We start from the raw sequence: 21,492 nt of genomic DNA on the forward strand, positions 1-21,492 counted from the left end.
CAAAGGCGCGAGCGAGATGCCAGTTTCTTCTCTCGTTCGTACGCATAGCGGAGGAGGGAACCTCGAGGGTGAGGGACGAGGCACCGACCGGCTCCACGTTGAATCCCTCGCGGATCAGCATCCAGTACCCGCAATACCACGTCAGTCGCGATCACGGCGCACGTCCGTGTCCACTTTCCAACCGTCCACCATGAACCTCGACCGTGATTCGACCGCGATCGGGACCAAAAAGTTTCCAACGAGCTCGTTCGCCGGTATCCCAAGGAATCTTCGCCCGTAAATAGATTTCCGCGCGCTCGTTGCCGATCGAGGACTTCACGCGCCTGATCTTCCGCGTTGCAACTTGTTTGGAAGTGAGGGAACAGCCTCTGACAGTTGGTGGAACGAACATAGCGATCGCGTGGAAGGGTGTCGAGAAAGGTTGCACTCGGCTGACTTCGAGGAATTTTTTTTTATTATGCAACGAGGCTGGTAGTAGCTAGGAAAGTTTAAGCTATATTCGAGATTTTTTTTCAGAGGGGATCGTCGGATCCATCAGTTTCAAATAGTGAGAAGAAGCTTTTCGATAGATCGCTATATTTATTCCATCCTCTCCGCGATCGTAGTTATCGTCTTAACACGTTGACCACATCCAGTTTAGAGCTAATGAAAGTAAATACAAATACAAGTTCTGTAAATATTAACCTGGCAGCCAACGTGTTGAAACGTCCCAACGAGATCGACACAGTCGCGATCCATCCCCATTGGGGATTCCTCGATCGCCTCTCGCGTCTACCGTTCGTCACGTGCGAGAGGAAGCCGTCGATGATTCCTCTGTCGCGGTCACGGCGAGAGCAGCACGGAAGACCATGATCCGCGCGATGACTGTCATTAAGCGGTCGTTCGACCGAGTTGAAGGACTGTCATCGGGTTCAACGATGCGTTACCCTTCCCTGCGCTCAGATTGCGTTGACTTTGATCCGTGAAACTGATCGAGGACCGCGATGGAGGGTAGACGAACCTGCTCACGAGTGGAATGAACTGAAGGAAGCTGGAAGCTTTATTTTACGATGATATATGCAGGGTGGATAACAACCGCCGCCTCGAATATCTCTAAAACTTAGAGGTGGGATAAAAGTTTTTAAACGAAAGTTGTGGGTATTAATAGAAATTCTATTTATCTACCTCGTTATATTCTTCTATAAGGATATAATCCTACGAGTATATCCTTGCTTATCTTGCCTACATGTTTTCATACCTCACTTTAATCAAGAAACATTATCCACCTATCAGTTTCGAGGCGTTAGTTGTTGGCTCACCCTGTATACTCAAACGATAGGGAACTTCCAGAGCCTTCGGTCTCCTTATAAGTTTCGACGATAGATCCTTCCGCGAGCGTCTCAGTCATGTCGAGATCAGACGTCAGCTCGCGTCCGTCCGTCCACGCGAAGAAGTTATCGAAAGAAACGAGACTTCGGGCTCCTTTGAGACGACTTCCTGACGGGATGCTGTGAAGCGGAGCGAGGGTCTGGTCGTTGAGACGATTACCAGGGGCCTAGACGAGGCTCAGGCCGCCAAATGGACAGGTTTTTCCGCTGGAAAAGCCACAAGGCGCAGGACGACGTGAGTATCGCACAAGGAATCGCAGAATTCGCGCTCGATTATGTGGATCGGGCCCATGTCAAGATGCGAAAAAGTCGGTCATTTTTGTAGAGGCCTCTACAACAAGTGTCGATCACCTGATCAGCTTCTAATTCTTTAGTAAATTGTCGGTAAATGAATAGAACGATGTTTAGAGCAAGATCTGCTAAACAATTTAATTTATTGATTCGGGACTCTGAATAACAAAGCACGGAACTTTTAGCATAGCAATGCCTTCATCATATATCTCATTATATTTTTGAAGAATACTATGTTACATTATCCCTCTCGAAAGCACTGGTATTTCAATCCTTGTACCTCGAAATCTATTCAAAGACCCTTCGGAAATTTGTGATAAATATGTCAACTCGTTTGCTCGGTATTGTACCTTTCATTCCCGTATGAAATATTAAATTTCCAATATTTGGCCGCGACGTAGCTCGCCTCCGGGGGTGAACGGATGTGAAATTTATTCTCAATTGCGGGGATCGCTGACACAAGCTTCTTAGGCTTCCCAAAAACGGTCCCGAGCGGAGAATAAAGAGCGCGGGACGGGAAACGAGCATACAGAGTAGGGTTGCACGGCATAGCAGAAGAAATTATGCATGTATTAGGAGGACTCGGCTTAACCGGGCTCTTTCAGGTGGAACAGGTTCCGAGAAATTGTTGCTCGCTTCCTCTACGAGCGCGTAGGATTGTGTTTTCCGAACCGGTTTACGCGTTCGAAACACTCCATTCCACGTAATAACCGGCCATCTCGCGGAAAGTTGTTCTGAATGAAAGAGACACTTGGACAGCGGCGATCGCAAGAAATGAAATTCCGTCGGGCAGCAAATTGATTGGTTCTTTTTGTCTCTCGGTTTGATATGCGAGAGTTTTTCCTGATCTTGTTCGTGAACGACACCTGGCACATTCGCGTTTATAGATTTACAGTTAGAACATTCTCTCGATGTATTCATATTTTGGGATTATCGGTTAAATTATTCAGGCTTGCACCGACAGCTTACCGGTTCGCGTAGTAATATATTCTGCATCGGTCTGGTGGTGCTCGATGCAAGCGTTTCCACCGATCTCGCGGGCAAATAGCGGCTGTTGTATATGTGTTTCGGGATCTGGAGCTAGAATATTCTCTCTACGCAAAGTTTGATATACTATCATTCTGGGATTTACGGTTAGGTTACTCTTTGTACTCGGGCTTGTATCAACTTATCAGTGTACTAATGAATTCTGTAATGGGGATCAGACATCAGATTCTATTAGGCTGTTGCTACAGGAGCGTTTCCACTGATCTCGTGGGTAAATAGCACCTGCTGTATGTATATTTTGGCATCACAAATAGAATATTCTCTGTACTCAGATTTTGTCAATACCGACGGCCAAACAAGGAATAGTTTAGTACTATTGCACTGTATTTATCGAGATACCAATTCGATTTCGCGTTTTGGTGTAGTTCGCTTCCTCGAGGGTTCGATAGCCTCGCAATCTACGAAAGCAGTCGACTGCACGTTGAAAGAATGAGTCACAGCCAAAGGCACTGCAGAACTCGATACAAGGATTCGTAGGAACGTCGCCGCAGTAACTTCGTTACTCGAGGAACGTCGGGAAACAGTGTCTTGGCACGAAACGCGGCTACGACAGCCAGAGGGGTCGGGGATGGGCTTCGAGACGGAGACAAATCACGTATTTTTCTCGCTCGTCCGGTGTCTCTGCATTCGGAGCCAAAAAGAGGATTAAACACATTCCGGGTAGTCCTTTTTTCCTTCGCCACCCTCACTTGGCGTCGTTCGTCAGACTTTCCTCGAAACGTGACTCCCTATTCCTTCTTATTTCATCCCTTAATCCTTGCTTCGGTCCATAAATACGAGAGTGCAGAATTCTTATCGTATCTCGAGATACCAGCTGGATACGATAGCTCCTCGAGTTCTCGTTAAGACTTGGCTTAGGTTCGAGGCAATTTTCTTCCCGTTTCGAGTATTGGCAGGGGTTGTCGGAAGCGACGTTGTAGCTTTTAATATATTGGCTGCCATGTCACCCACATACCCGCCGACACCTGCATTTCATCGGGGGGTTCTTTCACCCTTATACGGGCGGCGGATCCATCTCCTCGTCGGGACAAATTTCGCCGCTGTCCCCCGAGGGACACGTTTCTTATTTAAGCGTGTCAGTCGATGCAGTCTAATATTCTGCAGCGTGATGCGCACGTTATGCGCAACGTGACACCGATATTTACTGCACGCGCAATTTACGACTGCACGTTTCAACCCTCTACTTCGTCAATTATTTCTTCCTTTGCGCGCATTATACGCAAAAATTATTTTCTTATTTATTTAGATAGAATACATACATTTGCAAAAGTACAGACTTTAACAGAATCTTTCATTTTCTCTATCGAAAACCCGCCAATCGCTCGCAATCAGAAATATCATGTTCGTTAGTCGAATCGAGAAAGCTCGATTTTCTACGTGGTTTTATCGTTGAGCAATAAAGCTGTGCCTCCCGGCAAATAAATTGGCGCCAGTCCCGTTCCTACTTTGCCTTTTGCTCGGAAAAACGCGAGGCCCTCGAGAGGGCTCGGCGTGAAAGACCGAGGAAGTAGAGTCGACTCGAGTCGAGCCGAGTCGAGAGTAAACTTCACTCTTTCCTCGAGTAAACTGACACTCGGCGAGTGCGAGCTTTTTGCTCTTTTCATTTTGCTCGGCCGTGGTCCCCGAAAGGAACCTCGTGGCCGTGAAAAATTTAAGCTCTGCGCCCCGAGCACGAGAGATTTATTGCATCATTGGCGGTGAACATTCTTTGGGAACCCCGATGATTTTCCTTGGGGTGTTCTAAATGCCGTAGTCTAGCGAGATTATCTCACTACATTCGAAAATATAATCTGTATTTCCTAAAAAACAAATTCCCTTAAATCCGCAACAATCTTAAGCATCTTCCGAATGAGCTAGTATCCAGGAAACATCTGCGATTGTTTCTCGCGGTTTGGCTAGAGGTCTAGACATGTTTAAACACTTAAAATAGATTACAGCTTCCCCGTTCGGTGTGTTCAGCGTTCGCGTCCGAGGTACGAATTCGATTCCCCCGATTCCTTTCCTTTCCTTTCCCGCAAACGAAATGAAATCTACAGTTACTCTCCTCCTACGCACGGTGTTCGAAAATTGCTCACGAATCGATTAACTCCTCGAGTATTTCATCCGTGGAGTTCCTCGAGAAATTCGTTCTCCTATCGTTCGAAGCTATCTGCCGCGTGCACGTCAATAACACGGCTAAATATCCGTGACAATGCGCACGAGATACGGCGGACATAACATCCACGAGTTTCGCATTACAGGAAGAGTCGGCTTATCCGCTCGAATCTAATTGTTGTGCCTGTTGGCCGAATGGTGGTTACCGGGTCGTTCACCACATTCACACCCACACCGTCGCTCGACCCATCGGAAAAACAGTCGACACAGCGGTGTAATGCGCGACCCTCCGTGTTCTCGAGGACGTAAACCCTGATTTATCGAACCTGGTGCACCTCGCTGCGCTCGAAATTGTACGCACTTTTATTTCACTGCGAGTTTCGTAGATTATTTCGAATTTTTATCGGCCGGTTCGAGTACGTGCGAGAATTTCATACTCTCCGATAGTGGAAGCCAAAGTAGGTACAGGAAAATATGGGATTCAGGTATTCTATGTTTAAAGACGCACTCCCACGTGCTAGAGATTCTTCCTTGATCCCAAATAGCCTGCGTAGGTCTCGACTGAGAAATTTAGCCCAGTTTAGACGAACCATGTTTTCCTGCAGCCTGGAGTGCAGTAGACTGCGCACTCTCGTGCGTCGTGTTCGCGATTGCTCCTGTGCAATGTTCCCTTTATCAGGAGAGTGTTTTCCAACAAGTTCAAGCGCAGTTGCGCTTATTCCAAGATCTTCTAATCGAGGCATACACTCTACCAATCCGTACAAATTGGCCCTTGACCGACCAAAACACGCGAGGAGTAGGACGATCGTGACGGAAGGGCATTCTGAAAAATCTTTCCCTGGAACCCCGCAAACGCTTCTCTAGCGGTGGCGCACAGCCAGCGGACTTCCGCGTTTTGAGCCATTAGCCGTAAATAATGCGAGAGCCGAGCTGCCCGCTCGGCCGTGTGTGTACATGCGGCGTTCTACGGCGGTTAATCAAGCAACAGCTCCGCGCTGTGAGCACACAATGCCTTCGGCTCCGAACACACACGACAAAACGTTTCGAGCGGACGGGAGAAAACTGGGCTCGCCGTGTGTACGCCGTGTACACGTTCCGTTGCGCCCGATAGATCGCCGCCCTCGCCTCTCCTCCACGCTCCTCGGCCTAGTTCTCTGTGTACACCATAACACACGGGACCCCATGGCGCGTACCGTCGACGATTTCACGACGCCGATGGCCGAGCTTGCGGGTGAAACGGCTGGAAGCGCGCGAGTGGCTGGCGGGGTGAAATCGCTGCCTGAACATCGGGTAGAACGTCTGCGCTACGGACAGACTTTTCTCATCTCGACTCTTTCGCAGGTTGGTTGTTCAGAATTTGGTGGACCATACGCCTCGATTAGAATGCTGTCTAATCCTTGCCAATTCCGAACCTGGTCTTTATAAATCTATAAAGGTACAACTTTCAAAAATTAGACCTGATTTTTTTAGCAACACTGTTTTGAGAACTTGAGGTTCTAAAGTAAATCCTTATATTAATAATAAAACGCTAACCCTTGACCTGTACGAGACACATATTTCTTTGCAGAGGCATGTTTTCAATAATTGCTCCTCGAATGACACAGTTCGTTCGTTTTTTGCTCCCGGAACAATGCTACGGCCTGGATACGTTCCAGTTTTCTGTTTTTCATCCCCGTCGCCGGCTACGGTCGTATTTCATCGACGGTAGCCCCGATTTCGCGGGAATACAGCAACACCACCTCTCTCTGAATTTTCGCTGCGCTCCGCAGTTCCGCGAAATTGATCCGGGGTCTGGAATTACTCGACCAGTGGAAGGAAATTGGGTGAGCGAATCCACGGGTCCCGCGCAAATCGCATTTCCATCCGAGCTGAGAACGTAAAAGGATCTCTACCGGGATTACTAGCTGCCTAGGTGTGTGGGGGGGGGGGGTGTCGTAAGAAACATGCAATTCAGCTCACGTTGAGAGAACTATCCTCGTTCCAGGGAATCGTACGTGGATTCCTACGGTTCATCGAGTAATACACCCTGTTATCGATACCATTTTGTCCAAATCAACGGGATAGAATCGCGATAGGACCGCGGAATTGATTCGAAATGGTAGCATCTCTCGATCTAAGGATCAAGGAAATAAACCGAATTCTTGTTTGGTGATAGGAGCAAGGTGCAAAACGAACCGCTACAGGTAAACGTTGTCGACGAATAAATTTGTTGATTCTTCCATAGCAATATTTTAGTTTTGATTAAACATGCCAGATGATTCGAAAAGAAATCGGCATTGAATTAATTAGATTTCTGTTTCGTATTTTCTTCTTGGGTGTATTTATATCCCAAATAAAATGAATACGAATGCCAACCACCCTCTAACCGATAAATCGATGTTTCAGGGTCTGGACAATGTGAGCTCGGCGACCCTCAGGCCTTTCAACTCGGACATCAACACGCCGAGGATCGACAGCTATAGGTTCTCCATGGCGAACCTCGAAGGTAAGCTATCTCTTTGACAACCACCCCCTCGACGGGGGAGAACGGCGATCATTCTATCTGGGCGCAATTTCCGTGGCCGCGTTGCTTCGTGCCACGAAGTAACACGTTTCGCAGAGGCAAAAAGTCGAACGTTCCCTTTTGTCCACCCTCGACATTCGTGCATTCCTTTCTCGACTCACCTTGTATATGGGGCAGTTTTTCTAGCCTTTCCACCCTCGTCTATTCCGTGCGTCGTCGTGAATAAGCTAACGGATGGGACGCCTGGACAAAAGGGGATGTTTCATCTTGGCGAGATTGTGGCGTGTTTTTTCAGAATGCTCTTAGAGGACATACAAAAAGAGCCGGTATAAATTGAAACATACTCGTACTTTTTTCATAACACGCGTTTCGCTATTCATCATTGTTTTATTACTCTAATACATCATTTGGTTTCAACCAGAGACTATTACTGATATTCAAGTCCGAGAGAATCAGGAAGAAATTACTTTCATACTATGGCGCCCGAAGTATTTATACTCGCGATAATCCGTCGTTTATGGGAGACCATGCAACCATCGTTAAACATGTTATTTTTCCACGTCATTGGCAATTACGTCAACGCGATCTAAAGACGTTTGATATTTTTGTCGAGCGTGCCTCGCATCACAGCCCCGAAGGAATCGTCCTGCGTAAACGTTTGACGCTCGCGACATCGAGCCGAGGACTAATGAGTTTTTCTGTGGACAGAGCGGGTAGTCCGGTAAAGAGCAATTCCCGGTGTTTTATTACACCTTGTAACGATTCCGTGGCGACACGATACGCGCCGATCTGGGCAGAAAACTCGTTTCGAGCAGACGATCGCCTACCAATAACGACGCTTTGCGGTCGTAAATCACGATTATCGGTAAACTTAAGCCCGAAATGGTCATTTCGGATAGGGGAAGCAGCAAAATATTGCCAGAGAACATACACTGGCGTCAGTAATGATTACTAGCGCGTTTAAACGAGTTTCATGAATATTATCTTCGCGTGGATGCATTATTTACATCGTGTATGACATTTAGTAAGAACGTCTTATCAAATACATTCGCATTCGAGAGGAACGTTCGGATATATTTTGAAAATCGAGAGTACAGCCGACAACGTTGCTAAAATCACTAAAAGTAATTCAATGTTGACTGCATTTACGCATTATTCGATGCATCGTTGCACACAAATCTATTTAATTCGTTTATTATTGACGGTACACAACGTACACAAATACGAATTAGAGTTCGCTTTAACGTCGATGCTTATTTCGTGAATTATTTGCAAAATCCGGTTTATCTCCGAGCAGAGAATATCGTTCCGGGAGGTATAAAATACATGGCACGGAGATAATGTGAATCGTGTCTCTGTTTTCGACGGTGATTTCGACGCTGGAACAGGCAAACACGTTCGAATAAAATTCGCCGTACAACTCGATGGGAAACACGGTTAGACGAGATACTTGTCGTCGACATTATGCACGTGACTGCACCCGCAATCTGTAGTAGTTATTATCCTTCGTGTTATGGATTTCGAAGTGCAGTCGGGTACGAAATCCGAGTCCTCGTTTCTGAAATTGAGAGGTTAAAGAAATTATGGAATAGGGACAGCCTCCGAGTGGGTGTCTATTGTTAAATATTTTCTGAGCCGTGAAAAGACGTAAAAGTGCAACTTACAATGGTATCTAGATCAGGATGGAAGAAATAAAAGTATAGGAGAGGGAACAATGAAAACAGTGTATCGAGGATTTAATAAACGTTGGAATTTCCCGCGAGATTTGATCGGAATCGGGGTTTTCAGGAGAATCAAAATGTCACGGATTGGAACAATTTTTCAGAGTTATTGAATTAATTTTTTGATATTCCAACACCGGCTTCAATGCGTTCAATTCTCGTTTCGCAACTGACCAGTTTCGACGGTGGGCCCGATATTCGTCGGTTCTTTACGTTTGCAGCATCCGATACAGTTCTCCAGGCGAGCGAAATCGATTCCGCTCGAACAAGGCTCATTGTTCGCGTTTGTTTCGACGCTTGGTCGTGGTTGGAATCGCTGGTCACGTCCGAGCTCGTCGTCCCCCGCGGCCATTCTGCGGCAGCTGCAGTTGCAACTGCCGCGGAGCGTCGAGCCTCGCACCCACAACGTCTACCTTATCTGACATCTTTTGAACTAGCTCCAGCCTCCCCCTCGGTGCCACGGGAAAAATCCTAGGCCCCCGTTCCGTGCCGGCGTCCGCTTTCACGTCGTATCAGCGGATTTATGCTCGACGGTGCCGCATCGCCGCCCTAACCGCACGTTCCACGCGCTCGATAATATCCCGCGTTGCGGTTTCACGATCCCTCCTTCGCGCCTTCTCTACCACCAGCTTCGCGGATCTCCCCGTTCCTCCCTTTTCTTTCATCTCGATACCCGTGCTTGGAATTTCTTATTTTTCTGAGTAGTTTTCAATCGCGATCTGTTCTTTTCCGCGGTCGTTTAGGGGACGAAGGTGTTCTCTTCCGTTGCCGCGTTTTCGGGGGTCGAGCAAAATATTTGTATTCGTTAAATCAATTTAAAAAAAAAAAAGATGTCCGAATGTTCAAAGTAAAAACAAAGTTCAGTAAAGGTTTAATGGCTACTCAAGTGAAAGATTAGAAACTAAAACGATGCTAACGATGTAACAACCGGATTAATCGTTTAATCGCGGAAAATTGTTGGAAACGAGAACGAAGCCGACGGGAATAGTCCTACTTGATAAATTTATAATGTAACGAGAATTCGTTTCACACGCGATTCTCGCGCACTTATAAATCTCGTTAATTAACGCTTACCCGGTGTTGAAATCCGAGTCTCCGCGGCAGTGTCGTTATCGTGGCGCAATAAGCTTGTCGCGGCCCTTTCTTTTTACCCTCGTTCGTGCCCTTTGGTTCTTTCACGCTCTCACTTTCCACTTCGCGTTAATTATTCGTCGAACTTTCGCTTGTACTTCCTCGAAGGGGTGGAGACGATTCAATGGCAGGCATACAGCGTTCTCGAAAGCGTAAGTAGTTTGGGAACCGAGTAGCTACAGGATTAAATTATATTGGGATGTCCGAATTTGGTTTTTTAACGTTTACACGATAATGTGAACGAACACCTTGTTAAAATCCATTTACGAGAGAATCGCTCCCACCACTAAACCACCCACGCGAGAGTTTTGCTTTGGATGTCCGCGAATCAAGCGCTCGCGAGAGTTAGCGAGGTGATGGCGGCTTGTCCGGTATCGCTCGAGGGCGGACAATCGATACGGTAATACGTCGATGCTTTCTCGTTCGAGTCGCGTACGAAACGACAGATTTATGATATAATAGCTGAGGAAATTATTATTTTTACCCGTCTGTGTTAATGGTTCGCGTGGGAACGCGGAGCTGCTCTAATTTGTAGCAAAATTTATCTCCATTTTCGTGCTTTTAGCAGACGCGAGAACGAATCATTTATTACTGTTATAAACTGTGCTCGAATGAATCACTCGTTGCTTTTATAATATTCCGCTCGGATTAATCATTCTCACGTTACAAATAATGCTCGACTCTACGGCGTGATTACGGTTTGTTTCGAAGGCTTCGTGCCGCATGGACGTATGATGGAGATGGTGGACGTTCCAAGGCGCGTAGAATTCGAATTATTTCGTTATTTCTTTGCTTTATGTTCTGTTCAATTTTCAGTTAAATGTCTTTCATAAAGTCTTATTAGTTTGGCGTTCGTGAATATAACCTAGGAGATTTTAACAGTGAAATGAAACGTACAATATCGCTCCCCTCTGGGGAAGTTCGGCCGAATAAAATATGCAGGGATTAACTTTTCACGACTTCCCTTCGCCAGGCTCCCAATTTCGCCGCCATATTGTCCCAACGCGAATAGAACGCAATAGCGATTAATCCTTTGGGCACACGTTTGGCTTCTTTCGAGACGCTTTCATGTCGTTGCTTTTCAATCTCTGCGGAAGAAAAGAAGCATGGATCCTTAATGAAGAAGGCTGTCATTTGCTCTGTAAAATATTCGCTGTTCAAAGATGCATTAAACTAATATGAACCGAGTACTCCACTTAGAAGATGGCAAGGAACCATCTTTGGGAAATCCTTTATTTGAACTAACTCAACGTAACAGTTAGAATCGGTAACAAGCTGCTTGAAAACCCTCGGAGGGCAGCGCAGGTGATCGCCCTAAGTTCGCGATCGCTTCCGGTTGACCGTAACTCGCCTCGAACCGGACGTTTCGCGCGAACTTATTATCGAGTCGTTCCCACAGCCGGTCCCAGCGAAAGAATACGCCAGCCTCGCTCGATGCACGTATCGCACGCGTGTGTTCCTTGCTCGTGAACGATACCGAGCTCTCGGGAGGGTCGGCCCGCGATATCGACAATCATAAAGCTGCCGTGCTTTATCAGCGCGCGTTTACGTCGCTTTCCAGGGACGGAAATCGCGCTTTCGATCGTCGCGATTGCTCTTCCCCTATCGCCTCGCGTGAAACGAGGTCCAACGGCCTTTGGGAAAAGGTGCGAAGCACTGAACGTTTTTTCTTCGACGAACTGCGCTTTCCGAGTCAGCAGACTTCTGGTATCGTTGATCGCGCGAAAAAAGACACCGACGTACATGCGAGACGCGACGAGACACTGCAAAGCTGTCAACTGTCGGCTTGAACAAATATTCTTTTTCGAAATTCTGGAACGGTGCACGGAGTATTTTACTATATTATTTTGAGTCGTAAACGTGAATATAAATTGAATATGGTCTGCAGAGAATAATAATTGAAGTAATTATCGCGTTATTAACGTAAAAGGTAGTCGCGTAAAAGCGTGAATCGATCGTCGAGGCTTTAAGCTTGCAGCATCAAAGCAAGTTCATAGAAATTCTTACCTCAAACGAAGCCCTCTAACTCCATCAACGGTACACCTGCAGTTCATTAAACTTTCTTAACCGAAGTAATTGTGCTAGCTTCCTGTAAATATGGAAAAGCGAAATTTTTCTCTCGAGTAAACGAAAGCGTAATTTCCCATTACTCCGACGAAAGTCTTCTTCTGCTATAATTTTATTGCCCTGTTACTGCAAGAAAGCTCCGCTCGCAATCCGAACCGCGTCGGAATGAAATTACATTTCACGTTGAGCGAATAAAATTTTTATCCGAGTAACGGACGACGCAAATAAATCGCTGTTAGCTTCATTTGTCATCTGCTAAAAGATAAATAAACAAATGCATTGCCCATCCGTGGTACACGCCGCGTCGTACATCCTCGTCAAAAGATGCTCGCGGTTGTAACAGTATTTCGCAGTGAAAATTGCGAGAGTCCTTTTCGAGCGTTTTTTCGATCGTCGAGCGTGTCAGGTGCGGCCGTTGTCGTTCGACGACGCTTAAATCATCGCGCGTGGATAAATACGTGTTCATTCTGCGTGCACGTTCACGCGTGTATCCCTGCGGGCGCAAGATACCGTATTTCACGGTCGCTTTATTGCTGAAACGTGTCTTTACGCCGATTTACCTTGCTGGGAGCGAGCGCGTACTTTCGCGACGAGTTATTACCCGCGATCGTAAACGCTCTTTACGATGTGCAGGAAATTACTTTAATTCGCGGACGAGGAAATTGAATCGGTAGCGGGTGGGCGGAGGACGAACGCGCGAGAGCAATTTCGGAAAAAGGCGTCGTTTCGTGGCCATTATGCCGCGCGAAACTTGCGTTCGCTCGATCGCGCGCGCGCGCGCACCGGGAATATTAATGGAAACAATTTAATCGCGCTTTTCGACTAACTGTCCAGCAACGGTTTCAAACTGATGCATTTATAGGAAAGGAGCTGGATTTTTCGTGTAGCGTGTTTCTTATGTAAAAGCGTCGAGCAGTGAGAAAAATAATAAACATTCTTTTAAAATATCGATGTAGCTATGTAATTGTAGTATCGTAACAATGAACTGAATTATAAGTAGAATACTTCATTCATTGACTGGCAGTGAGCAGTCGTAAAGCGAGCAATATTCAAATCTCATAAAGCGCGTGGAACTAAACAAGAACGTTCAATGTTTAATGCAATTCAACCATCGTCTGTTGTGATGGTTCGACTAATAACCCTACCATAATGGTTACAATATGTTTCGTCGTTTCCTGTCTCCGTATGTAGCCATGGACCGGCATAACTAATACCGGAAGCCATGAAATTTTAACGAGTTTGCGGGATTCGCTGGATGGCAACGGACGAACCGTTAAGTCGCCGTTTGGGCAATCATGTCGGAGAGAAATTGTTTAGAGAAATTGGTGAAAAGTATCTAATCAATTAAATCCCATTTTATGTCTAATTCGCCGAACTATTAATTCATTTTTTCACAATTTTTCGAGTGAAAAGCGTAGAGCATAAAATTAGACGCAAAAACGAAACCACAAACGCTGTACCAATTATTTCAGTCCCCCTTTAATTGGCTATTTTGAAGTACCTGATGTATTAAATTCAATGAAACCACATAATATTCACAGATTATTTATACAATTATATTACGTTTCACGTTGAATCAATGAACGACCATCCAGATATCTCCGTAATCGAATAAAGGATCGCACCGCTGGCACCCAGCGTTTATTCGCAATTTATTATTCGAGTGGAATTCCGCCCATCTCTGGTTTCATTCCACATTCGGTCGTCTCGTTCGCGGCAAGCTAGTAATTAAAATGTAAATTTTTTCAGCGGCCGGGGTGGACGTCTCGGTTGCGTTTTATCCGGCGTCCTTTTATGACTCGCGAATTCATTCGCGTTGACAAATTGTTTCTTCTCAGCCGGGAGCATCCCGTGGAAGAGGTTTCGCGAAGGAATTGCCGCGGGCACTCGCGAGTAGCTGCATGGCTGAACCGGTCGTATTAGGTTCCAAGTTTCATCCGACGAATAACGTCGCGACTTTATTCCTGTGTCGTCTCAGGTCCTCGGGCATAATTCACCTCGTGGATTTTATTACGATTCCGAGACACGGTTTTCTTACCGCCGTGTGGATGAATTTATTTCCCTGGGATGGCGGAGGGGTTGGGGGTCGTGGCACGCGATGAACGTCCCGCGGTTAAGAACGGAGATGATGGGGGAGACGCGCTGGAAAATTTCTCTGGTTATTAAACGGCGCTCCTTTGGGGAGAATAAAGTGTAAAGAAGCGACAATGCGCCTTGTCGAAGTAAAAACTTTCTTTGTACGCAGAGTTCTTTCGATTCTTTCGATTTTTCACTTACTTTCGTGATTCAGGTAAAGTTCCGTATTAAAGAACTTTTTCTAACGATAGAATTATTTTGTAACTTTATTCGACATTCGAATAATAATTTCGTTGTAGTATGATTACGTTCTCGAGCGAAACGGCGCCAAAACGAGAACCTCGGTGCAAGCGCCGTGAAAAATTATTGCCGCAGATTAGTCCACTCTGGCTGCTTGCGACATACCTAAAGTGACTGTCATTATATCTCACGGTGGTGTTGCAGCCTGACTAACGAGTGCACACGCTGCACACCGCGTTTGCAGCTGTTTTGTATCGCGCCCAGACCGTCTTAAAGTTCTTACGTCGCGTTTAACCTAATTACATACTTTCCTTGCGAGGAACGGTCCATGAACCGGCGCGACGATCTGCTTAATTACACGAGGAAAAAAAATCCCAATTTCCCGTACGCCGCCCCCTTTGCTGCGACAACCTGTCGTCGTGCCAGTCACGTTAAAAAACGATCTTGGACAGTGCTATTAAAATTGCGATGCTCGATCTGCTTTACGATCTGCTTTCTTTTTACGATCGGTGTCTTATCTTGCTAATGATAACATATTGCGACGTCTGACTCGGCCTTGATGTCTTTTAAAACGTGATTAAAGAAAAATGATGATCGTCGATCCGATACTTTTTGACAGTCTTATGGATTTTGCGAATTTCAGTCCAATGTGTTATCATTGACTTTAATTGTCATTTGCAGACTTTGAAGTTGGCCGATGCCTTGCGGTTTCTTTAGAATATTTTTCTTTTTCTTTTAGTTCGAACCAATTTGATATTCAGCAAGTTAACGATTTCCCCTACATTCAGCACCGCCGCCCCTTTAAATTCGTTCTCGGCTAGAAGTCGTGACTAATTTCTCGTTCGTCACCGTTTTCTGACTTCCCCAAACGTTCGTGCAAGCTCCTCGACGGTGCGTGCACACGCAACACCGAGAGTTGCAGTTGTGTGCACACTACCAGACCTAATAAAACGAGACCGTTCGTGACGCAGGGCGGGGCTCATTAGTTAATTAAACAAACTGTGGGTCACGTGCACGCGATCGAAGGTCACAGTCCCCTTTTCTTACCCTCGTACCTCGTTCTTCAGGCGTTTCCCCGCGCAGCTTGCAATTAATTTCACCAATGATTCATTTTTTAAAACATTTAATTCCAAAATTAATCCGATACCTTCCAACATCTCAGACTTTCAGTCGAGCGGTATATCCAGAAAGTACTTGGATCTGTATACCAGTCACCATCGATCCTATCGAAAATTTGTGCGCAACGAACGAGTTTCTACATTCGATTTCCAACAACTCTTCTTACACGCCTTCCTGCTTCAAAAGTTTAACGAGATATCGCGGGTTTATCTGATTATCAAGAACTCTGCGACGTGAGATTAGATTTTAAGTCGAACTAGCTTATGCTTCGAATTTCGTCGCGATAAATTCAGTCGTTGTAAACATTCGATTTGCGTTTTAATTATACAGATCATGCGAGTTAAGACATTACACGTCTTGTAAAGGAGATTGTTTATTTTTCACAGCAAACGTTGGTTTGCTTACAAATTCTGCCGTGGATTATCGAGATGACGATTGAATCGTAGTTGGGTAAGACTGGGAATCAATCTGCAGGCTACAGAGCCTGCAAATTGTCACGGTAATTGCAACACGACTGGCACACGCGAACGGTTTCGCTTCTATTGTGACAGTCGCTCGTAGCGTGGAATATATCGGCTGCCAATTAAGCGAGATAGGAAATTGTTGTTGTCCTTTCGGGGAAAAATTTCGCCTCGTCAGCGCGAGTTTTTCGGGCCAGTGCAACGACCATGAAAAATAATCTGCGTGCGTGATTCTCGAACGAAAAAGTGAAATACAGCAACCATGAAAGAATAGTTAAATAATTATATTACTGACTGACTGTATAAGTATCGTCGAGAGTTGAAATTTATTGTTAACGATCGCGCACAGTTTCATTCTCAAACGAGCGAAGAAGCAAATGCGTCGAGCATCGCCGCGCGAATTCGCGTCTGCGTGGAGTGCTCGCGGAAACTCGAGTGCCAGGGAATAATTAAACAGCGAGAAAAAAAGTGTCCTTTTGTTCCTTTTCGCGTGACGAAGTCCTCGCCTCGAGCACGCTCGAGTCGAGCGTTCGATTATTCAGCGGGCATTGTTTGATTCGCGCCACCCGCGCCTCGCTCAAATACGCTTTAATGCATTTGCGGTTCTCCTTTTCGAGCGGGTTCGCGCTATCGCAATTTGTTGGAAGACACTCGTGGGGAATCGAGGATGCGGGGGTTGGAGCGAAATTATTTATTGAAAATTAAACCATTTCTGTGGAAAGGGAACAGAAGGAGCAATGGTATCGAATAATACAATGCGATAAAAGCAATAACCGCATTCGTTCATCGGGATTAACGAATCGAGGAAATTCTAAAGGCGCATAGTTTATTTGTATTTCTCTTTGCCACAACGAATTTTCTGCGCTAATCGACGGGGAATGATGCACGCTCGCGACGAAATAGAAAGAAATTAGATTCCTCGAAGTGGAGAAATCGTGCGCAGTTTTGCAATAACGTAAGCAGTTTTATGATTCGATTCCTTCGCGAATATTCAAATGAAGTTACATGCTTCTAATTGGAATCAAATTTAGAACCATGAAACCCTGTGGTATAACTAAAAACAAGTGCAGAAGTCACGTATCATATAAAACTGAGGCATTGTTGCGTGATTTTTGCACTTTTGCAGCTGTACCTCCAGTTTCAAAATTAAATTAAATTCACATTTAACCACGCCCATTAGCGCAGTAAAACGTCTGCTTTTAATCACAGCGTGCTTAAAATCTCAGCAAACTGTCCTACCGATACCGAGCCGATTGTTTTTAAACGTACACAGGGCAGTGGCTCCCGTTATGGCGAATCGCGAAGACCGGTTTCCTCATGCCGCAATTGGTTAAATATGACGCAGCTGTCGCCGTCAGATTCATTGGCGATAAAAGGTATGCGAAAGGTTATCCGTGGCTCTCATTAACACTCGTCGAAACGCGTGAAATATTTCAACCCGCAGCCTCTCTTTGTTCTTTCCTGTTTCTTCCGTTCGCTCCCACGGGAGAGAACGTCGCCGCGGGGCTGTCAGAGCGATCTGTTCAACTCGCCGGCTTGACTAATTAATTTACTAATTATCGTCGTTTAATTGTCGAAGCGTGAGCCCCTCCACCATTACCTCGAATGGGAGCCGACTTTAATACTGCGAGCATATTTTCTCCGGGGGTGGAAACGTGACTGGGGAGCAACTTCGAGCTTGTTATAGTTACTCGGAATAATTTTCGATTCTTTGTTACCTTTTTGTTGGTCTCGATAGCACGTTCGCAATCGAGGAAATAGAAATTTACAGCGCGATAGACGAATTTCGTGTTCTCATACTAAACGTGTAGCGATTCATTCGACCATCCAATCGAGTGAACCTGCGAATAAATTACTTCCTATTCTTTAATCAGTCAGTCTCGGAGTAAAATGTCTTTCGTTTCTGATTTAAGCGTTTCCGTTCGAATCAAGTATCTATTTAACAGCCACCTGTGATCCGTAAATCAAATGTAATAAATAATATCTGCCGAGCAGGTGTAAACGGATCCTCATGCACCTGCTCAGCAGAAATTATTTATCACTTTTGCTTTTCGTACTGAAACGATCGCGTGATGTCGATATACGAGGTGTCGAATATTACTGTCGATATCTCACCAAATCCGCGCTGAAAAAGGGTGACTGACAGTGAGCGACGGATCTAGTTCAGAAATATACTACTCGCGATAAGGGCGGCGCGACAAAGTCATAGATAGAGTCATAGACGGTATCGATGATCGTTGGCACAGAATTGCTGATTACTCGGTTGACTCTCTCGGCCAATTACGTCATTCGAGTCAAGGGGTCAGACGCAATTGTTTCCAACTGACGCCACCGTGGAAAACATGATTTTCGTCGGTAGCTGATAGAGCGGAGAGAAAATGGCCGTCCAAGACGAGCCACTCCGATGATTTATGCGGTTCGATCAATCTGGGTTACCGCGTTATCATTCGCTTTGCGTATTCGCATAATCGTCAGGGGGTGAACGAACCTGCGTCTGATCGCAATCGTGGCATTTTGCAGCTTACGAGTGTGAGTGTGAGTGCGAATGTCAGTGAAACGCGAATTCGATGGTCAAGGTAATATGCACGCTGCGTAGATGGATCTTTATCGAAGCATTTAAGAACTGTACATTCTTTGGTTTTTTTTTTTTTTCTTAAGTACAGTGATTCGTTTATAAACTTTACGCTTCTAGTCTATGCATATTATAATAAAATTTTTCGTACAAATGATAACAAGATCCGCGAATAGAAAGCAAACCGAGATACTATTTCTGGAAATGGAGATACGCGCAGAATTATTCCGTTGATAGAAAAGAAGCGCGAGTCGCGCGGTTACGTAAGTCACTTTCGAGTTGTCGATAGGCAGCCAATCGAAGCGCGTCTAACGAGCAAAAGAAGAAGCTCTAACGCGTCCACGGGGCGCCGATAACCGTATCGGACGGCATTAATCACCGGCCTCTCCGTATCCTCCGTTGTTCCCGACGTGTTTGACACGCTCGACTCGCTTAGGCGACACGAATCGCAACGCGAATTAGTTGTAAACCCGGGGAGAACGATCCACGAGGCGTTGAACGGCGTCGATTGTAATTTATCAAATCGCCGTCGGCGCCCACACTTCAATCAATACGAATCTTCTGCTGGGTCCGTGAACTCTCTTCCGTTCACGCGCTCCGATGGAAACGCAAGAGGGTGTAAACGCGGCTCTACCGTCTCTGGTCAAGCCTGTCACAGCTGTAACAGCCTATCTAAATCGTTCAGTGGTTCCATTCTTTTTTTTTAATAAAATTCTGAAATCCGATTTTAGTAAATCAAGGTACACGATATTTTTATTCTCTTTTGATATTAAGGACTTGAATATTTAAAATTTGTCTATAGTCCATCTGAAAAAAAATCACGAAATTTGGTGCATCGACTTGATAGTACAGAGCATCGATGCCGTAGAATTTTTGATAGAATCCTGCCTTGTAATTGATTCGTAGACATTGCGGTTACTTTCGTTAATCGGGATATGGATTCAGCCGTATTGCTAAAATAACGCAGCCGTTTCAACGAGTCGACGATCGCGAGAGAATAATTTTTAACGTTAATAGCGGTCTAATGGACGCCTGGCGTAATTCCCCGTGCACGTCCAACCCTCTTTGCACCGAGGCGGAGGCACACGAGTGGTATACGGTGCGGGAACACCTACACGCAAGCGTGGAACGCGTCCGCGTGGAAAACTCTCGAGGCAAGAGGCAAGTGTGTTCACCTTAAGGCTCGAGGCCTTTAGTCGAACGCCGCCGTACGCGCTGTAAACACCATGCGTTCGCGTCGCGAGTCGCGTTTACTCAGATCGTCCTCAACGATCATTCGCGTCGCGTCGATCGGCGAAACCTGATTTCTCGCCGGCTTCGACGACGAAATATAAGTTGCACAGTCCAACTTCCGATTTCTGTGCTCTGTTCACGCGTGCTCCGAGTTTACGCGCTTTGACGAGTTCTTCGGTGAGTTTTTTCAAAGGTGGGGAACCTGTGACATTCTCGTGGTTTTCGCGCAGAAATTGTAACTTCGTTATTGTCATTCGTTTATGAAGTAGTAGCTGGTCCGTTTATGAATTTTAATTAAATTTTAAATACCAATCTTAAATCTTAACTCGTGTCCTCGATATCTACTCATTTTCTAAAGAGCCTTCTGCGTAAGCTTAACCATGGTGTTTATAAATAAATCACCTCATTGCTAAAACAAAAAAAATCACAGCAAACGCTATTTGAATCGTTTACTCGTAATCATTGAAAATTCATTGACACGCAGGCTTCCCTTGCCAAAAGGCTCCCCACCTCTGTAATGGAGTAGACGAAGTGCTGTTGGCAAGCAGATGTTACCGCGAGTTTGTGTTGACAGTTGAGGAAAGTCACAGTGTTTGCGTCCGCGTGGATAAGCGATCAAGAATCTTCCATTCGTCGCTGAGATGGTCTGATCGAGGAATGCCGATCAGAAACCGCGGCGAAACCGATTGGCGGAGATCGACGTCGCTGCCATGGGATTCGAGGATGTTAGGATGTTTCGGTAGCAACGAGAGCATACTTGGTTATGTGACCGCGAAAGGTACGTCGACTCCGTCGCGACCAATTAGCGCAGTGGTTCTTAACCTTTTTAAGCTCGCGGTTCGGAGAAAAAAGCCTGGCACAGTTGTTGATCATGAGTGATCGCACAGTCCGAGCATCTGTGTGTATAGGTCTGTTTGTTAAACGATTCGACCTGGTCTTTCGGAGCCTATTTAATAAACAGTCGTATTGTGTCGTTGATATAAAAATAATTGTTCACAGGCAGATACCTATCTCTTATCTAGTTAATGCGTGAGAATTGTTCTTTTTTTTCATATTTAATATTAACAAAGATCTAGAATCCTAATTTGCATAAGTACGACGTAGAAAATAGCTTGAAAACAGTCAGAACTTTCTTGTTATCTTCGCTAGAAAAAATCCTGAATGTGCCTAACGATATCTCTGCCTGTTTGATTCAGAAACCGCAATCTTTCGAAGTAAAAGCGAAATCTATTCGTGGCATTCCTTGTAATACTGACCGCAGCTCATGTTTTTTAGCATATTTCATCGGAGAATCCTAATCTATCTAACGTTTTCCATGTTCTTCGTAGTAGGTTCTCCTCGATAAATTCTACGAATCGATGAGTATACGTTCCAAAGAAAGTAAATAGAATAAGTGACCGCTCGTGGCTGAAAATATCGTATTAATTTACAAGAGCTCGCAGATATTACGTCTTAAATAAGATTAGAAGACTATTTATCCGACCCACGGTCTCCTTCGATGCCAGAAAATTTCTTCCAAGATTCTAAATAGTAGTTAAATCCATAGCTGGTTAGTTTGATGGTCGATCCG

General features: G+C 45.4%; 1 protein-coding gene across 6 annotated transcripts in view; it reads left to right on the forward strand.

Moving 5' to 3' along the window:
• Nucleotides 1-21,492, forward strand: part of LOC128895391 (amyloid beta A4 precursor protein-binding family B member 1-interacting protein) — a 146,555-nt gene that overhangs the window by 110,656 nt on the left and 14,407 nt on the right. For 4 of the 6 annotated variants that reach the window (XM_054157937.1, XM_054157936.1, XM_054157938.1 and 1 more), the window contains one exon: nucleotides 7,185-7,284. In XM_054157937.1, coding sequence (XP_054013912.1) covers nucleotides 7,185-7,284 — 100 coding nt within the window. Of the gene's footprint in view, nucleotides 1-1,542; nucleotides 1,603-7,184; nucleotides 7,285-18,196; nucleotides 20,100-20,496; nucleotides 20,701-21,492 lie in introns of those variants that run through there. The other 2 variants (XM_054157939.1, XM_054157940.1) reach the window with 2 other exon arrangements.

This window comes from Hylaeus anthracinus, unplaced genomic scaffold, assembly GCF_026225885.1.
Source record: "Hylaeus anthracinus isolate JK02 unplaced genomic scaffold, UHH_iyHylAnth1.0_haploid 5, whole genome shotgun sequence".
Lineage (NCBI taxonomy): Eukaryota > Metazoa > Arthropoda > Insecta > Hymenoptera > Colletidae > Hylaeus > Hylaeus anthracinus.